The sequence below is a fragment of the Furipterus horrens genome, unplaced genomic scaffold (assembly GCF_987537825.1).
Source record: "Furipterus horrens unplaced genomic scaffold, mFurHor1.1.pri manual_scaffold_11, whole genome shotgun sequence".
Lineage (NCBI taxonomy): Eukaryota > Metazoa > Chordata > Mammalia > Chiroptera > Furipteridae > Furipterus > Furipterus horrens.
This window is the reverse complement of record NW_028327181.1, coordinates 61,418,042-61,437,662: the sequence shown is the minus strand read 5'-3', so window position 1 is coordinate 61,437,662 and position 19,621 is coordinate 61,418,042. Positions and strand designations below refer to the sequence as shown.

At 47.2% G+C, this 19,621-nt stretch overlaps 1 protein-coding gene and 1 long non-coding RNA gene across 3 annotated transcripts; one reads left to right on the top strand and one right to left on the bottom strand.

Moving 5' to 3' along the window:
- Positions 1-284: 284 nt before the first annotated feature.
- LOC149997945 (uncharacterized) lies at positions 285-9,647 on the bottom strand. Its single transcript, XR_016507243.1, has 3 exons — positions 9,585-9,647; positions 1,165-1,307; positions 285-1,045 (listed from the first exon to the last, which is right to left on the bottom strand). It is a non-coding gene; the product is annotated as an uncharacterized LOC149997945 (long non-coding RNA).
- Positions 1,584-13,121, top strand: PIPOX (pipecolic acid and sarcosine oxidase). Of its 2 annotated transcripts, XM_090257653.1 has the most exons (8): positions 1,584-1,765; positions 2,996-3,144; positions 9,626-9,839; positions 10,117-10,299; positions 10,779-10,931; positions 11,294-11,443; positions 12,011-12,086; positions 12,370-13,121. In XM_090257653.1, exons 1-8 carry the CDS (start codon positions 1,652-1,654, stop codon positions 12,498-12,500), a joined length of 1,170 nt encoding a protein of 389 aa, XP_090113779.1. In that variant the 5' UTR covers positions 1,584-1,651; the 3' UTR covers positions 12,501-13,121. The 2 variants fall into 2 exon arrangements, with proteins under 2 accessions (XP_090113779.1, XP_090113780.1); XM_090257654.1 differs by lacking the exons at positions 1,584-1,765; positions 2,996-3,144 and adding an exon at positions 4,261-4,464.
- The last annotated feature ends 6,500 nt before the right edge of the window (positions 13,122-19,621 follow it).

Below are 19,621 nucleotides of genomic sequence, written 5' to 3'. Positions count from 1 at the left end.
TTCTCGGTCTATTATTTTCTCCCACTTACAGTATGGCCATGAGAGAAACAGCAAAATAGGCAAATTAGAATCATCATTACAAGTTCTGACTATTCCCCTGTATAGCACACGGGTGAAGGGGACAAGTTCTGGAGGAGACAAGGCTGGCTTCACATCTCAGTGCCTATATTTAGAAGATGGGTGGCATTGGGTGAGTTATAACCTCTGTAAGCCTTAATGTCTTTGGCTGTAAAGTGGTATTTTGGTATGACTGCATAAAAAACCACCCCAAAACTTACTGGCAAAAAAAAAATTATATTTATTCTATCTTATGATTTTCTAGGTCAGGAATTCAGATGGGGCTTGGTTGGGTGATTCTTTTGCTCCGTGTGACATACATCAGGCCACTCAGTGGTATTTAGGTGGTAGTTGGGCTGGGCTGGGGCCCAGGATGGCTCCACTCTCCTGTTGGGCTCTCTATGTAGTTGCAGGGCCTCTCCATGTGGTCAGGGCTCTGGCAGGGGGTGCTCCAAGACCAGACGTGGAAGCTCTCAATCATTTAAGGCCTGAGCCAGAACATGTCCCAGTGTCACTTCTGCCATATTCTATTGGTCAAGCAGTCACAGAGCCTCTGATACGAGGGGTGACAACGAATTTGGGGCCATCTTTAACCTGCCAATAGTGGGGATAAAAATACTTCCGCCTGGGGCTGGAAGGATAAAGTGAGACAATGCATGCACAAGCAGCTTTACTGTGAAGCTAATGAAACTTCAACTGCTGGGCTCCTGGACCGCGCAGCCTCTTCCAAGTCCTGGGACCTAATTCTGTATTCATAATTTTTCTTTCCCTTTTCATAAAGAGGACCCCCTAAATTGTATAAGAATCATGCCCTACCAATCCTGTCCTGTCCCAAATGCATGCGGAAGCACTTATTTAGCGCACTGCCTGGCCCAGAGGAAGCACCCCCATACGCTAGGCTGGTGCCTGGTCCCCTGTCTGTGCCTCAGGAGAAGGCTCCTCCTCTCACTCTGCCCTTTCCCTTTGTTCAGGATCATTTCTTCTTCTCCTTTAAAAAAAATCAAAATAAAACATGCTGAGAATAATTTCATAATCACAAGACTGCCCTCTCAATTGACACCTGCGTCTACCCCCTGATCTCCCACCCACCTGGGAGGTAGACCTTACCCTGGGCACAGTGCCAATCTCTGAGCTCGGGCCCTCTAGAATCTCCAAAGCAAACCAGGCTGAAGGGAGGAGAGCCAGCAGGCAAGGCAGCATTCCGGTGCCCAGCTTGGTCTAGGAGGCATTGAAATTCCAGGGCTGAGGTCCTAGAGACAAAGATCATAATGAGACAGGAAGGTGGCAAAGGAAAGAACCATTTGCATGACAATAATTGAGCCAAGAATAGAAAGCTAGAGGGATGCAAGGGTGAGGCTGGCAGCTGAGCTGGGCTAAACCTCACAAAATCGGACTACCCAGCTCTGCTCAGCAGGGGAGGCGAGGCTGAGCCCTGTGCCAGGCTTTGGGGGAAGGGAGAAGGACATGGTCCCAGGGGACTGTGGGAATGCTGACCGGGCTGCACTTTGCCCTACTCCTCCTCCTTAGGTCCAGAACCCCGCTTTGCTCTTCTCCTTTGTGTGTGGTTCTGTGGCTATAGGGCTAAGTGGGCATCATGGCTGCTCAGAAAGATCTCTGTGATGCCATTGTGATCGGGGCAGGCATCCAGGGCTGCTTCACCGCATACCATCTGGCCAAACATGGGAAGAGGGTTCTTCTGCTCGAGCAGGTACTATGTCCCCTCTGCACTCCTGACTTTAGGGACTGTCCCTGTCTCTTCCCCTAGAGAGAGGTTTCCAGAGTTAGTAGGCTACAGGGCCAGGACAAGGGACCAGATCATTACAAATTCTGCACAATGTATAACTTAGCTGCCTGGTGTGTTTCATGACAATGTAAAGAAAGTTCCACACGCCTTTAGGCCCACATTGGATTTCTAGGTGCATTTCCTCCCTTCACTGTCCCCCACCCCCAGTTCCTGCCCTGATCAAGAAGTTCCCAAGCTCTGTTCTCTTCCTTCTTGCCACCCACTCTCTCACTTCTGTGTCAAAACGGTTGATCTGACCCAGAAAAAATAATCAGTTCTGCTCTGGGTAACCTTTAGATAATTTTGTTTAGAGACCAAGGCTGATTTGTCAGCTTCAGAGGTAGGATTCCTCCCTGCACATTCCTGGCCTCTCACCCTGGAACCCAGCAGAGGCTTCTGTTTTTTTTCTGCCACCTCCAGATAATAGCAGCCTCCTTGTTTGATACACAGGACATAAAAATTCAGCCTTATTTTTTCTCATAGGAAAGGTGACCTGTGCTGTGCTGTCTACAGTGAGCATGCACATGTGGGTGACCAGGACATGTCCACCCAGCTCACCTTCCAAAGATCTCTACCCTTCCATTCTGCCTAAAGCTGTCCAGGCTTTGGTTTATTCTTCTCAGTAATAAGCTGGATTGGTTAGAGCCCTTTCTGATTTCTTTATCAGTTTTCTCAAAGCCTGAGGGATTCTTGGTTTAACCTTGCAGGCAACCGTACATCTTTTGCTAAATCCCAAGTGGTTTCCTTGTCCCGCGTGAGTTGAAGCCACAGGAAAACAGTCAGCATTGGTTTTCTTGTCTGTGAAGTGAGGGGCTAGATTAGAATGACCTCAAAGTTCCTCTCTAATTCTGCTTCTTGATGAGTCTAAGTGGGATGGGGTGGCAGCGGGATGACTGAAGATAACCTAACAGAGAGACTTTGGGGTGTGAATGATGTTAGCAAAAAAGGAAGCTGGGTTCGTGCTACCGAAGAACTTCTGTTCAGATAGCCAGATCGTGAACTTGGTCATAAAGGAAGAATGTATGGAAAGATTTGAAGAGTAAGTGCTCCTGGTTGACAGCTCCTGGCTGATTTGAGCTGGCTCCTACAGGGGGGCGGGCAGTGCAAGGGGTTATAGCCTCAGTTGTCTCTCTTGCTTTCCACTTCCACTTCCAGTTCTTTCTACCACATTCCCGAGGAAGTTCCCATGGGCAGAGCCGGATAATCCGAAGGGCATACCCTGAAGACTTTTACACCCAGATGATGGATGAGTGCTACCAGATGTGGGCCCAGCTGGAGCATGAAACTGGAACCCAATTATACAGGTTGTGGTGGTGGAGGAATTCCTTAAATCATGGGGCCCGGTACCTGGAGGCACTTTCAGTATGTGATGGGGCAGTGCCACGAACATGTGAGATGCGTGGAGGAACACAGGGCCTAGGGAAGTGCCAGGCACATGGAAGCATTCTATTCACTGCCAGGACTACCCCACGGGCCCAGCAGGCTCCTGCCAGGACCTGCGTTGCAAGACTGGGTTCAGACCATGTGTCCAAGGCCAGCAGAGGTTATATCTATATCTCTGTGAAGGCATCTGAGATTCTTTGAAGGCAGGAATTGTTATAGAAAAGGAGGCAGCTGTCTTGATTCTTTATATTCCTGCTAGTATCATAACTTTTCATGCTGGGTGCAGCACCCAGCTCCCAGAGCGACCCCTATAAATCCATTTCATTTTCTCTAAATATCTCCTCCCATAGGAACAAAATAGGGATGCTCCTCACACCCCGTTGCTTGCCAGGGAGTGAGCCTGCCGCTCTTTCCCTGTTGCCCCCATGGGTCTCTCTAACCCTTAAGGCCCCCTCCTCACTGACCTTTCAAATGCTCCTGGGGAGGAAAGTAAACAACCTGTGACACAAAGAGAACTTTAACCATGGACCTTTTCTGCAGCTCTTATCTGAATTTCGTACAAAAGTCCAGCTCTACCCTACAGGGTGGCAGTTATTTTAATGGCCAGGAACCAAGAGGTTACTGTTCTGTTGCAAAAACACCATTAACTTAAGAACAAAGTGAAATCCATTATGCAAATACAGCTAGGGCAGCTAATTACAGATTTATTCCAGAGGCAACTAATGCATCCAGCACCCAAATAAAGAAGCGTGTCTTGCTGAGGGGTGGCCTGGCAAAGGGATCCTTCTGTTAGCCATCTGTGAATACTGCTGAGTGTCTTGTGCTACCAAGAGCTGCTGAGGCCTTGGAGGGCACATTTCTTCTTAGCAGACAAGGAGGCAACTAAAAGAAATGGTAGAAGAGTGTCTAGAATCATTCATGTGGAAGATGATTCTGGAGTCACACAGGTGCGAATTTGCCTTTGGGCTCTACCTCTTACCAGCTGTATGACCTTGGAAAACTTTCTGTACCTCTCTGTGCCTCATGTTTTCCTACAGGGTTTTGTGAGGATTAAATGAGACTCTTATGAAATACTTGGCACAGTGCCTAGCACCTTTCAATAAGTGGCAGTTCCTTCTACCTGTTTTGGGTCAGCAACATCCTATCTCAATTGAGCAAGGGAGGAAGAAAGGCAGGAGGAGACAGACGGGATGCACCAACCAAGAACATCAAGAGAAAAGGCTGCAGGAGAAGGAGAGAGGGTAAGGCACCCCTCTGTAGGAGATTCTCATATTCTTATAATCTTTGGCAGGAGGACAGGACTTTGGAAGCAGGCAGGAGGCAGGCCTGGTATTAGAATAAACTCTGACACATTTAACTGTGTGGTTTGGAGGGAGTTGTTTAATGTCTTTGAGACTCAGATTTTTCATCTGTAAAGTAGGAGTAATAACATCTATTTCACGGGGCTGTTGTGAGGATATGTAAGTAAAGGGTTTATACAAATCATCATCATCATCATCATCATCATCATCATCATCATCACATATTTAGTGCTATAAGCAAGAAAATAAGGCTGTTCTCAAAGCACTTGATACATGTTGACTCATTGAATTCTCCCCAAAACCTCATTAGAGGTGTTACTGAGCAGTCAAGGCCTTAACCCATTAGTGCTAATCACAGAATTCCTATACGGCAGTCCCTCTATATTGCGGTGCACTTATCGCGGCCTCACTGTATCGTGGGATTTTGCGGTACTGTATACGTATGTTGTTAAAGTTACGTAGGTTTAAGAATGTAGAATATGTTTAAGAACATAAGTAGTGTTTATAAAAGTGTGGAAAAGGTTAATAAGGGAGTGGGAAAGGTTAATAAGGGAGTGGGAACGGTTTATACGTGTGTGGGAAGGGTTTATAAAGCCTTAAAAGATATACAAATACTAAAATAAATGTAAGGTTTCTACTTCGCAGATTTTCACCTGTCTGGGGTGGGGTGGGGTCTAGAACGTAATACCCACGGATAAGTGAGAGAATACTGTAGTCCAGAGGAGGGTTTGGCAAACTTTTTCTGTAAATGGCCACATAACGAGTATTTTAGGTTTTGCAGGCCATAAGGTCTCCGTTGCAACTGTTCAGTTTCGCCAATTATTCAGCTCTAACACTGCAGTGTGAAAGCAGCCACAGATAATATGTTAACAAATGAGCATGGCTGTGTTCCAATAAAGCTTTATTTATGGACATGGAGATTTCATATAATTTTCATGCCATGAAATATTCTTCTTTTGCTTTTTAGCAACCATTTTAAAATTAAAAAAATCATCTTGGCTTATGCAACAGACAAGAACAAGTGTCAGGCCTGATTTGGTCCCTGGGTCATAGTTTGCTGGCCCCTGGTTTAGAAGATACCACAAAGTGTTTACTTTGTGTACCTCCTGTCTCCAAACAAGCTCATTGCTTGATCATCCCAGATCAGAAGACTGCTAATGTACATTTAAAGACAAAGACGTATCATAGCCCTTCTTAAAAGACCATTCTGATGCCTCACAGACTCAATTATGAAAAAGGAAGAATAAAATGAATGTGCTTTGAAAAACCTTAAAAGTCTTATAGAGTGCAAGGTGTTGTATATTATTATTATTATTATTATTATTATTATTATTATTATTATTTCCTTTCTAAGGCTAACTTAATTTACTCAGGCACACTAATTTATTTGGTTCTTTTCTTCAGTAGGGACACAGAACAGATACTCCCCATTCCAATTCCTTTAGCTTTTGCTCTTAATTTTGATTTTCTAAATGATTCATCATCTTTGTGATTCTTATTCTTCTAGGTTCTTCTGGAAGAACTAGCACAATGTCATAATCTAATTGATAGACATGAATGTATAACTTTGATGGTGATTTAAAAAAAAATACTTTCAGAAGAGGATAGGTAGGGTGGTTGTCCAACTCTTTTTATTCTCTTCTGCTGCTTCCTGTGACAGTGGCATACTAAACATGGGTGAGCTCAGGATATTTGCATATATTCTGGGAACAGACGGTGACACATGTGTCAAATCACAAGGTCTGAGTCTTTTGTGATGTGTACAGCCAGGACGTTGATAGAAACAGCAAATCCCAGCTCTGTGGCCCCTCTCTTTTCTGCCCCGCCTTTTCCCTTTGAGTCCTACTATCTAGCTCCTGACCTGGACTGCCCCTGCTTAGCTGACAATATCAGACAAGATCACAGCCGTAGGCAGTACAGCTGCTGGCAGAACCTGGTGGCCCCCTCCGCAGCTGCTGCTTCCTGTGTCGGGGAAGTGTCTGGCTTGTCAGCCACATCCCCTCCCTGGAGCAGCCTTTGTTAACCAATTCCACCTCAGCCCACTGCGGAAGATGAAACGCCAGGAGCTCCTCCAAAACCAACAAAGACAGCAGCCATTACCAAGTCCCTCCTCGAATCCTTTCCTCAAGGTGACTCTGAGAACTGGCTCGCCTGGCACTTTTATCCCAGAGAGGGAAAAGCCGGAGCCTGGGATAAGGGATGGCAGACGAGGGGAGGGGTGTCTGTCCCTCCCAATTCCTCCCCACTCCATCCTGCCTCCAATTCTGCTATAGTAACGGGTGGAAATTCCCAATCACCAACTCCTTGCATCATGTCTGTGGCTTTATTGGGGCCAAAGAGTCAACAAGACCCTTGGGAGGAATCTTTGATCACTTCTTCCTTGTGCTGGATCCAGCTAGGGTTGGAAGGAAGGCACAATTCATACCAAATGCTTTGCACTCAGCTGTGGACATTCAGGGAGGTGGGAGCTGCACCGTTTTCAGGGTTTCCTGACTGCCCAGCCTCACTTCAAGGTGCCTTCTTTCTAGGCCAATGCCGACCAGTCAGTTCCCGGGCATTTTGTTTTCTTGTAATGCCTCCCCAGATTTTGTAGCCTAGGTCCGGGCAGAAAAAGAGGAGAGGGAGACCCAGAGCATAGGGGTGAGAAATTGATGCAGAATGAGCAGTCTGTTTATTGGGATCTAGGAAAAGCCATCAAGAAAATAAGCACTTAAGTGATTTTCAATCTGCCCATGGAAATCATCTATCTTCATACTGGGGGGGAAAGACCCGTTCTCCGATCCCGGTTTTGATTCACTGATTTCCAATTCTCTAAGCATTTCCCACAGGAGCCTCTCACCTATCTCCCATAATGACAGGCCTTTGCATTTCCAGGCAGTGTTTTACATTTATTTCCGATTTGCTCATAATGGTCAAAAATCTCTCTCCAATCCAAGGCATTTCTCCAGCCATGCACGGTTTCCCTCAGGCCAAATAACTCAGCTGTGATCCACGGAAAATGAGAATTTCCCAAACACATCTTTGGGCTAGGGGAGGGTCCAGCATCACAAATTCAGATGGAAAATTTCCCACTGTTAGATCAATATCTGGGCTAAGAAATAAATGCCACAGGGGCAGAGAGCTGGAGCAAAATGATTACGATCGGCACAATTACATTCATGGGCAGCATCAGCTCGCTGATTACTCCTCGGGATGGGGAGCTCCCGCTTCATCCACCACAGGACGGCTTGGGAATGAGAACGTCACTCAGGATTTCATAATTCAACAGATTGGCTGTTGTCTTGGCATGAGTTCATTTTCCCTGTATAGTACGTTCTTGTAAGAGGGGTTCTTATTTTAAGGAAGGAAGGAGAGAAGGCGAGAAGGAAGGGAGGGAAGGAAGAAAGGAAAGGAGGAAGGAGAGGAGGGAGACAGGACAAGGAACTAAATCTCAGAGCATACGTGAGAACAGGCTGATACATTGCGGGCAGGGTTAGGCTATGCTGTTCTATTTCCAGGCCAGGGATCTGACTGCTGAGGGGAGGGTTTAGCCAGGTCTTTCCCAGAATCCTACCCAGCTACAACTCCATTGGGTACAAAGGGCTCAAGAAATACACTTGGGTGACTTCTTAATTATCCTGTTGACCAAGAAGTTTCCCAGGCAGTTTTTTATTACCTGAGAACCAATCTGAAGTTCTTTGGGGGGAGCCACAGGAAAAAGACTGCCTGCTGGCTAGTGGGGATTTCTCTAGCATCCTTCTGCTGAGCTTTGAAGAGGGAGAGAGGTGCTTGCTCATGGCTTTCTCATCAGTGGTGAATGCTGGGTAGGCGGGGGCCATGGCAAATGAATTGGGCACGCTGCGCGGCTCTGTGTACTGACACCAGCCCCGGGGCCCGCTGTGTCCCTGACCCCTCCCAATCTCCTCTTTAATCCCCCCAACCAGATAATGTGGGATTTGGAAGCATGTAATATCCATGAGACTCCATTATAGGCTATTATGAGCTTTATATGCAGTACCTAGGGCATGCACCAGGCTGATGCTTGTCTCTACGGCTGCTGAAACTGAGAGGAAAGACAAGAATGGTTCCAAGGCCCAAAGTGACCCTTCTGTTGTTTAGACGACTTTCCACAAAAAGAGATCTCTGGTCTCTTGTGACAGAGATACAGAAAACATTAAAGAGAAATAGCTTTCAATTCCATCAGTGAGAAAGAAGCACAGAGGGATGTGTAGGGAGAAACAAAGTCAGAGAATCACTAAATTAATTGCTGGAGCCCTAAGAGACCATCTACTGGTGTCTCTGCATGAAGATACTATTCGCATTCGGATGGGATCTTCCTAGCACTGCAGGTTTAGCATCCCTGGTCCCGGCCCACTAAATATGAGTGACAATTCCCAGGCACTGTGACAACTAAAAAAAAAATGACCCATGCCATTTCCATATGCCCCTGGGTTGGAGAAAGTATCACCCTGGTGTGGAACCACCAATAGTCCAATAGATGTTGTTACAGAGGAGGAACCTGGGCCCTGGAAAGTAACTGGCCAGAGCAAGTTCTCAGAGGGGACACCAGGACTGGACCCAGAGCCAGCTCTCCCCATGTAAGACCCTTTCCACAAAACTGGCAGCTTCTGAGAAGGAATAGAGAGACAGACACACAGGAAGGGACAAAACATTACGTGACAAGAAAAGGGACAGGGAAAAGAAACAGCCAGGGTGAGGAAAGAGGATAAAGAATAGAGGTGAAAATAGTGAATGGGGTTAGGGGACGGGAGGAAGGGGAAGAAATCACATCGAATCATTGAACACCTATCACTTTCAAAGTGTGGAAATATAGAGGATTTAGAATCTCTGCCCTCAAGGACAGGTGAATCCTGAGAGGGAGGAGGGATTACTATTAGTAGTGAGAGGCAAAGGCAGACAGGCATGGGCTGGAAACCAGCTCAATAATACTGAGACTCTTGTGACAGAATCAAGATCACTTTGCCTGTTTTTTGAGTGTGAGGCTGGGACTGTCCTTGATGCATGGCCCTGGGACCCTAGCTGGAGAATGAGATAGAATGGGCCATGGTCCTGATACATACCTTCACCCAGGTGTCCTTTTCTTTTTCTTTTCTTTTTACAGGCAGACTGGACTACTGCTTCTGGGAACGAAGGAGAATCAAGAATTTAAGACAATCCAGACTACTTTGTCTAGGCTGGGGGTGAAACACCAGTATCTTTCATCTGAAGAACTGAAGCAATGTTTCCCCAATATTCGGTTGGCTAGGGAAGAAGTGGGGCTCTTGGACAAGTCTGGAGGAGTTCTGTATGCGGCCAAGGCCCTCGGAGCCCTCCAGGTGATGTTGTGCAGGATAGAGGCAACGCAGCTCCTGATCTCGGCATCCTGGGCCCCAGATCAGCTCTGCCCCAATCCCCCCACCGCAGGAGAGCCTTTCTCATGTCAGCTTTAGTCTTGACCTTTAGGCAGGGCAGCTTTATATACCCTGCTAGGCCCTGTCAGGATGGGAAAGGTCTAGAATCTGCACTCTCTTTTCTGCCCTAAGTGAGGGACTTTGTCCACCAGGGTGAACTACATGCATAACCATTTCCCTTTCCCTGATCCTGCCCTTTCAGGGTACAATTCGACAGCTAGGAGGCAAAGTGTATGATGGAGAGAAGGTGATGGAGATAAAACCAGGGCTACCGATCACAGTGAAAACCACCACCAAGAGCTACCAAGCCAAGAGCTTGATCATCACAGCAGGTCCTTGGACCAACCGGCTCCTCTCTCCCCTGGGAATTGAGCTGCCTCTTCAGGTAGGAGAGCTGGAAGCCTAAGAGTTGGTGCTTAAGAGAAGACACTTGGGAGCCAGATTAACTTGAGTTCGAATCCTAGATCTGCCACTTGCTATTGGACAACTTTGGGAAAATTTGTTTACTTCACTGAGCCTCAGTTTTATAACCTGTGAAATAAGAGATTGGGCTGTTGGGGAATTAAATTAAATGATAAGCATAAAGTCCTTGGGAGGTGGTCTGGCTGATCATAAGCACTTAATAAATATAAAGTATTATTAACTCCTAGAGAGAAAGAAGGAAGGCTGGGAGAAGTAATGGGAGAAGACTAAGAACTGGAGAAGAGAAAGAGGGTCAGAGATTTTTGTGCATCTCAATATATTGTAACATGCAAATGCCATGAGAATTGAAGGGCTGTAAGACCCCAGAGGGAACTGTTCTCATTGTCTTTAGAGTTCCAAGGCTTTCCACATTCATCGCCCCCTTCCTCTCCCTGCTTCAAGACCCTGCGGATCAATGTGTACTACTGGCGAGAGAAGGTTCCCGGAAGCTATGGTGCGTCCCAGGCCTTTCCATGCTTCCTGGACCTGGACCTCAGCCTGGCTCCCCACCACATCTATGGGCTGCCCTCCGGAGAGTACCCAGGGCTGATGAAGGTGAGTGAAAGGCAGGGAGCAAGCTAGTAGGGGTGCACACAGAAGTGGGGCCACTGCTCTTACTTCCCTCAACAGCCTCCCTCAGGAGTCTGCTTCACTATTCACTCCTTGCAATGCAAGACACCCCACTGTCCTGAGGTCCAGCAAAGGGAGCCCTTCCTTTGCAAACAGAGGGTTAGCGAATGAACAACTAGGGAATGAACAACTAGGCAACCTTGCCTGGCAACAAGCGGCATCTGTCAGGACTGGGGAAGGCCGGGATGATGGATGGGGGCATTGTGTGTACAAGCCTGTCCCCTGGGCTGGGTGGGTGTGCGGGAATGCTGGCCCTGGCAGCTCACACTGCTCTGATTGGGAGCCAGGTCTGCTATCACCACGGCAACAATGCAGATCCGGACTGCCCCGCAGCATTCTCAGACACCCAAGACGTCCAAATCCTGAGCCGCTTTGTCAGAGATCACTTACCTGACCTAGAGCCCCAGCCTGCCGTCGCGGAGTGCTGCATGTACACGGTAAGGGAGTGCGCAGCTCTGGGGAACAGGCGAAGGACAGATTGACCTGGCACAGCTCAGGCTCGACTCTACTTGACTCCTGACATGGTATGTGACTTGAAGCAAATGAGTTCATTTCTGTGGGTCGGCTCACCTCCACCAGAGAGGGCCCATTAGAGGTTATTCATATGCCTTTTCATTAGGAAACTAGGCTTATGCCTGGCAGTCCTTCACTATGTTTCCCAGAAGGGCTCTGAAAGATTTTTTTTGGCAAGATGTTTTAGTTGAGCAGGCCTTAGGGACAAAGAGAAGAGACAGATGTCACCAGAGCCTGAGGCATCTTGGCTAAGTTAGTTTATGCGCATTAACTGAGCACCTACTGTGTTCATAGCTCTGTGCTAGAAGAGAGGCAGATGGACGAATGAGAAGGACCGCCATACCCCAGGGGGCACTGGCAGGCAGAGGACACGCTCCTGTCGCATTCTCATTCTTTCTGGAAAGAAATCCAGCCTCCTTCCCTCTCTTCTGAGCCTGCAGTTCTTCTTCCCCCTAACCTCAAAGGACACAGGTGTGATTGTTTCTTTCTAGAACACCCCTGATGAGCACTTCATTCTTGATCGACACCCAAAGTATGACAACATTGTCATTGGGGCTGGATTCTCTGGTGAGTTCAGGGAGAGGGAGATGGGGTGCTTTAAAGCTGACCTGCCTCAGTGCCAGGCAAAATGGTGTTTTCCATGCTCTTAGCTGGCCAGGTAGGGCCCATCACCTAGACACTGAGTGTGTAAGGGGCTGGGCAGGGTAATCAGAGAAAAGGTACTCATAGTGGGAGGCAACTCCTGGCTTTGGGATGTGATCAAGAGAATTAGCTCTGTCTGGGGACTCTGGAGGGGACTTCCAGGACCCAGCCCCACCTCTGAGCCCAGCCCCTGCTCTTCTCTCTTTAGGGCATGGATTCAAGCTATCCCCTGTCGTGGGCAAGATCCTGTATGAATTAAGCATGAAATTAACACCGTCTTATGACCTGACACCTTTTCGAATCAGCCGCTTCTCTGGCCTGGGCAAAGCTCACCTTTAACCCCTGGCCAGCAGCCTCCCTGTTTTCCTTCTCAGATGAAGGAAGTGGCTGTGAGATGTCATCCCTTTCTCCTGCTCTCTTGAGTCCCCTGTAAACACCAAATAATTGAATCTACCTGCTTTCCCTGGCCAGCTCTCCAGTGACTTTTCAGATGGATGTCTGTATAAGGAGGGGGCATAGGGACTGGCACAGGAGACCAAGCAGTTGTTAAAGTTCTCTTCATGGGGAAATCTGATGAATTTGAAATGGATTTTATTGAAGATGTTCAGGGGAGGGTAGACAAGATGATTTGTCGATGACTACTGCTCTCGAAGCTCCTGTCTTAAAACTAGAGCTACCCTCCATTACAAACTCCCGTAAAATCTGGCTCATCGTGCACCATAAATGTTTGCTGAAGAAAAAACGGGTTGAATAGCCCTGACCAGTGCGGCTCAGTTGGTTGGGTGTTGTCCCACAAAGCAATAGGTTGCTGGTTTGATTCCTGGTCAGGGCACATGCCTGGGTTGTGGGTTCAGTCTCCCCATCGATGTTTCTCTCCTTCTTTCTCCCTCCCTTCCCCTCTCCCTAAAAATAAACAAAATCTTTTAAAAAATGTATTGAATAAACAAATAAATAATGGCACTGCATTAAAGTCTGTGGTGGGCTTTATTTTCCTTGTGACTTCATTTTTTACAGATTTTAATAGTCTAAATCAGCACTACAGAACCCTCTACCCCAGGAGCCCTTGGGGGTCTTGATCTCTTTGGTGCACTGCACCCTTTTCCTCTGGATTCTTTGTCTGATTCTCATCCTCTCTCTGGTGCTGTAAAGATGCTCAGTTCCCCAGTCTCTCATTAAGGTGTATTGTCAGGTCTTTATGAAGATGGAGCTGTTATACCAGGAAGAAAGAGAGAGACACACTCGCTTAGAAACCCTGTTCAATGTTTGAATGTTAAATGTGCCATTTTATTATCATTAGGATTGCTCCCACTTAATGAAACGGCATTAGCACCAAGTCGGCTGGTCTCCTTGCACTAATTGCTTTGAAAGGGAGCAGGCTCATAACTACCCCAGGGTGGGAGGAGGGGTGAGGGGTGTTATCAGGGACTCAAGCAAGACTTAATGCACCCAAGCAGGATAATCTCCAGACCAGGCCAGTCTGACCCGAGAGAAAGGAGTTAAAGTACTCTGGGGAGCAACAGACTGGGCCGGGTTTGGGGTGCGGGGGATAGTGGCGGTAGTAGTGAAAACATTAAGAGTTACTGAGCAGGGAAGGGTGGGAAATGGGAATGAAAGTAAAAATATTCCCAAAGAGAATAGAACACAGAGGAGATTACTCTTCAACTGCCACATAGGTCTAGGCTCATGGATTAGCACTGATTGCTCCAGGGAATTATAAAAGCCAGCCAATCCCATCAATCCTATGACAAGACTGATTTTTAGGTGCTCTCAGATGGTCTCCTGAACCTCGTCCTCTGTAAAGTGGGAATAATCATCATCATCATGTCTGTAAAATGGGCAGAATACTATAACATGGATGAACTTTGAAGACATGATGCTAAGTGAAGTGAGCCAGACACAAAAGGACACATAATGTCTTCATAGAAACAGGAAGTAGTATGGTTGTTTCCAGGGGCTGTGGGGAGGGAAGGATGAGGGATTAGTGTTTAATGGATGCAGAGTTCCAGTTTGGGAAGATAAAAAAGTTCTGGAGATGGATGGCGATGATGCTTTTACAACATCAAAGTTTAACAAATCACAAACAAACATGGTTTAAGTGAATGCACTTAATGCCACTAAATTGTACACTTAAAAATGGTTAAAGTGGTACATTTTATGTTGTGTATATTTTACTACAATAAAAAAAGGGAATAATATCAACCAACTTTACAGGAGTGTGTGAGGATTAAGTGAGATCATTCATTCATTTATCCATTCAATACAGAAAGACTTATTGAGCTTCTGCTGTGTGTCAGGCACTATGCTAGGCACAGTGGATGCAGCCGTGAACAAAACAGGCAGAAATCTCTGCCCTTGTGGCACTCACAGTTCAGTGCGGGGAAGAAATGTAAATGACACATGTAAGTAAATTATGTTGCATGTTAGAAGGTGACAAGTGTGTTGGAGAAAAACAGAACAGGGAGAGGAAGATGGAGGATGTGGGGGAGGAGACTTTTTCCATGGTGGTCAGGGTAGGACTCATTGAGGAGGGAGCATTTGAACAGACTTGGAGGAGAGGGAGTGTGCCAGGCAGGTATCTGGATGTATGTAAGAGAATGTGATAAATTGTAAAGCAAGGTATTGTGTGTGAGAGAGAGAAAAATGAGGCACAGAGAGGGATCCATGTAAGATCCTGCCAGCTCCCAACCTGGCAAAAGTTGGGGAGAAAGGGTGTTGGGAACCTCTCCCGCTTATTCCACGGCTGCCCGCAGTTCCCTCTGGCTCTGCTTCTGTCTGTGCCACCCTCCTCCCCCAGCCAGCTGCAGCATCCCTTCCAAAATATCCAGTCTAATTCTGCTTGCTGGTGGCAGCTAAAGGAGGAGACCAATGTCTACGGGAGGCTGAGAAAGGACAAATGGGGGATGCTGAGCTGGCTAAGGTTCTTCACAAGTGAGCTGGTGCGTCCTAGAAACAGAGTGCGTGGCAAGGCTGGGACAAGGGCATGAGGGTAGGATGGGTGTGCGTGGGAAGGGTAAGGTCAGGGAAGGGTGGAAAGAAGCAGGAACTGGCTAAGAAGAGACTGGCAATGTGCAGGCCAAAAAGGCAGGTAAGGACCTCCAGGAATGCTGCACACTCACCCCCAGACCCAAAGGAAATGGGTCCAGAATGGCCAAGCGATGGAACTAAGCACTTCTTTTGGGGGGTGGGGGGTGGGGGGGTCACAGAGTGGGAGAGGAGATGCAGGGAACAAAGTCTATGGGCATAGAGAAGAGGACAAGCCATCATAGAAGGGGTCGGAGGACACCTTGTGGGCTTAACGACACTGAAGGATTTGCCCAAACAGATCCACCAGCTTTATCTCCCTGCTCTGCTTCTGCTTTAGCGGGGCCAGGCATCCCCTTTCAGGCAGACCCGACGTATCTTCAAGATGGAAGAAAATGAAAATAAATCGGGCAGGCAATAAGACCTCTGGAAGGGCAGCTGGGGCCTGCACAGGCTGCAGTGGAGAGATAAGGGCAGAGAGGAGAAAGCGGTCGGCCTGGTTGCCGCCCAGACTAAGGAAAACAGAGGCAGGCTAAAAATAGATCGGGGGTAGGGAGGGAGGAGAGTCAGTCCAGAAAAGAAGGGAAAGCAGAGGCAATCGATGCCGTTGCGCTTCTGACCCAATTCTTCATCTCTCAGCCTCACCAAACTGAAAAATTAGGGGGTGATGGGGAAAAAGGGAAAGACTGGTACAGAGTGAGGAAGAGTCAGAGGAAAGTAATTTGAGTGTTAAGACCTAGGCAGCCGTGGGGTACAGATCTGTAATCATGATGGAGAAGAGAAGAGGTACATAGCTTAGCTACTGTTAGGCTGTCCCCAGAGGTTGGCATCCCAGAACAGGTTCAAGAGCTTAAGCAGTATAATCTGGAAGGCTGTTCACCTGTCCAGAAAGGGGCAAGGGAGCAGCAAGGATGAGTTAGTCTGGAGACAGCAGACTGGAGTGTGACATGATGCTTGCATTTTATTTCTCAGAAGAGTGATTAAAGAAAGTCTGGTGAGCGAATATTCTGTTTCACTGGTGGGATTCCAGTATAGCCACAGGGATTTAGGTTAGACCTCAGGGCACCCATCCCACTAAGTAGATTTGTGAGACAGTAAGACATGTATCTAAGCACTCTGATGGTCTTCTTTTCTTGGAGATCTTGAAAACTGAGAAGCTCATCTCTGGGGGCCGATAGTTTTGTGTGAGGGCTAGGACCTTCCCACCATCTTCTGGAAGACTTCTGGTTGGAGAGAAGATGGAGGATTTGTATCGCCCTAGAACAGATATCTGGGCCAGGGCCTATGGCAGGGTGAATACAAGCATCTGAGGGTGGGGGGGAAAGGGGCACACTAGGTGGGCTGGCTCCGTCAGACAAGGAGGAGCAGCGGGGACAAGGGGCAGGATTCTAACAGGAAGGACCCAATGGCATTTACATAACTTTAAATAATGAATAAGGCCAGCTCTGGGGCTCTTAGTCAGCATGCTCATCTGCATCTTTATTAAGCTTTATAAATGTTTCAGCTCCCTCCCCCCTCCCCCCAGCCCTTGCCCAGCCTGCCCCAAGCATCGGGTAGCTGATTGCTCATTATTTTAGACTAGATTTGTTTCACCAACATTCAGTGAGGCATGGAGTGGGGGACACAGAAAAGAGGAACAAATCCAAAGCAGACCCAGTGGAGGGGTAGGGGAGCAAATGTAAGCAACAGCCATGGGAAGTCAGGCAGCTGTCTGTGAGCTAGGGACACGGGTATAATTCTCTAAAATGCTCCCGGGGCCAACATTCTCAGGAGAGAAAGGTTTCTTAGATTCCCTGAAATGTTCTGGGTTCAAGTCCTACTCCATCCCCGGTTTCCCTTACATCTGCTGCCGAGCCCCCCAGCAGGCCCCTCGCTCAGCTCCAGCGTAGCCGGGAGCCACTTGAGCAGCCAAATGAGTACAGCCCCCAGGGAAGTTCTCATTTTTTCCTGAGGTAGGAATTTTGCTATTTTCACACAAAAGAAAAAAAAATTTTTTTGCTGCACTTGCAAGGGAAGAACAGGCACCAGGCATATTAGGGGAGAAAGGGATGGGAACAGGTGCACATGGTATGTGAACATGGAGGAAAAAGGAATGCTCGCGTCCAGAGTTCGAGCCCACCCTGAAAGAGGAGCCTGGAGAAGAGGGACATCCACGTAGGCATGCTAGTGCCAGCTGCTCCGATATCTGCCTGTTCTACTGGATGGAGGCAGGGAGAAGAGCCTGGATGAGGAGGAACTGGCAGGAACCTGGTAGGGTGAAAGGTAGAACATTTCTCAATGTTGGTTGCACATTAAAACCATCCAGTTAGCTTTAAAAATATATAATGCCTACTGTGAGCCAAGTGTCGCTGGTTCGATTCCCCGCCAGGGCACATGACTAGGTTGCACGTCAGGTCCCCAGTTGGGGGCGCGAGTGAGAGGCAACCACACAGTAATGCTTCTCTCCCTCTCTTTCTCCTTTCCCCTCTCTCTAAAAACAAAATAAACAAACAAATAAATAAATAATTATTTTAAAAAATATATAAAATGCTTAAAATATATAGCCCTGACTCATGTGGTTCAGTGGACTGGGAGTTGTTCCACAAATCAAAATGTTGCAGGTTCAATTCCTGGGCAGGGCACATGCCTGGGTTGTGGGCCAGGTCCCCGGTTGGGGGTGTGCGAGGGGCGACTGATGGATGTTTCTCTCACACATGGATGTTTTTTTCCCTCTCTTTCTCCTTCCCTTCCCCTATTTCTAAACAAAACAAAATAAAATAAAATATTTAAACAAACAAACAAACAAAAAATATATATATAATGCTTGAGCTCCACCCAAGGACAATCAATCAGATTCTCTAAGGGAGAAGATCCTGGACACTATTTCTTAATGAGTTCCTCAGTGTTGCCCCAGCCAGCAGGTCAGTTGGTTGGAGCATCATCCCATACACAAAACGGTTGCGGGTCTGATTCCCAATCAGGGCACATACCTAGATTGTGGGTTCAGTCCCCAATCAGAGCACGTATGGGAGGCAGTCGATTGATGTTTCTCTCTCATATTGACACTTCTCTCTCCTTTCCTCTCTAAAAATCAATAAATATATCCTCAGGTGAGAATTTAAAAAAAGGTGCCTCAGTATTGTTTGGATACTGGTTCAAACAAACTAACTTAATATATATGTATATTTATTACATTATCAATATATTATAAAATCAAGCATATTGAAACGTTAGTTGGATATTTGGTATTAAGGAGTTTCTAATAAATTTTTTAGGTGTGATAAGAGCAATGTGATTACGGTCTTATTTTATTTTATTTTTAAAAATATTTAAAATTTATTTTTAGAGAGAGGGGAAGAAGGGAAGGAGAAAGAGGAGAGAAACATCAGTGTGCGGTTGCCTCTCATGCACCCCCAACCGTGGCCCTGGCCCACAACCCAGGCATGTACTTTGACCAGGAATCAAATCGGTGACCCTCTGGTTTACATGCCAGCGCTCAACCCACTGAGCCGCGTCAGCCAGGACATGATTACATTTTTAAAAGTCATTTTCTTTTCTTTGAGGAATATATTCTAAAGTGTTTATTAACAAAGTGATACACCTGGGGTCTGCTCTGAAATAATCCGGTGAGGTGAGGAAGTGGACAGGGGTAAACGTAAAGCAAGATTTTTCTCTGTGTTGATAATTGTAGAAGCTGCTTGATAGATAAAGCAGTTCACAATACTATTCTTTCTAGTTTTTGTGTATAAAACAAAACAAAAACAACAGCTCTTTGGCTGTTTCTAATATGCAGCAGGGTGAGAACCACAGAGCCAGGTATTCCGCAGGTCAGGCACCATCATGGTACCCAGCACACCCAGCTTCAAGGAGAAGAGCAGGTGTGTGGGACCCTAAATGTGGGGGTACACTATCTGACAGTCATAGATGCAACTCTGGGGTTCCCAGGGCTCTGCAGCCTTCTTCCCTGGCCAGTACAGCTTCTGGGGACTCAGAGTCTGTATGCTCTGTGCACCTGCCTGTGGCACCCAGAGCAAACAAGCACCCTTTTTCTCTCTCAGTCCCTGCTGTCTCCTGACCGACTTCACAGGGCCTGGACCTCCTCTCAGCTGGACACTCCCTCCCCTACTGCCATCACCACTGCTTCCCTGCACTTTCACTACCCTACGGGCTCACCTGCCTCTGCCAGGGAACATGTGCACAGCTGACTTCATCAGGGAGGTAAAGGAAGGCTGAACACAAGTCTACAGAAGTAGGGGCACCCAGGCACCCAACACCAGTGGTTGCTGGCAGAGCTGTCTGAGCTGCTGAGAGATTCACGGGTAGCTTGATCTCGTTTGCATATCATTACTTTAATGAACAAATTCAAAAAAATTCCAAATTCTCAGTTTTCTACTATTCCCGACTGGTTGGCTCTTCTCACACTTGTCCCTGATGTGGACCAACCATTCACACGTTTTCCT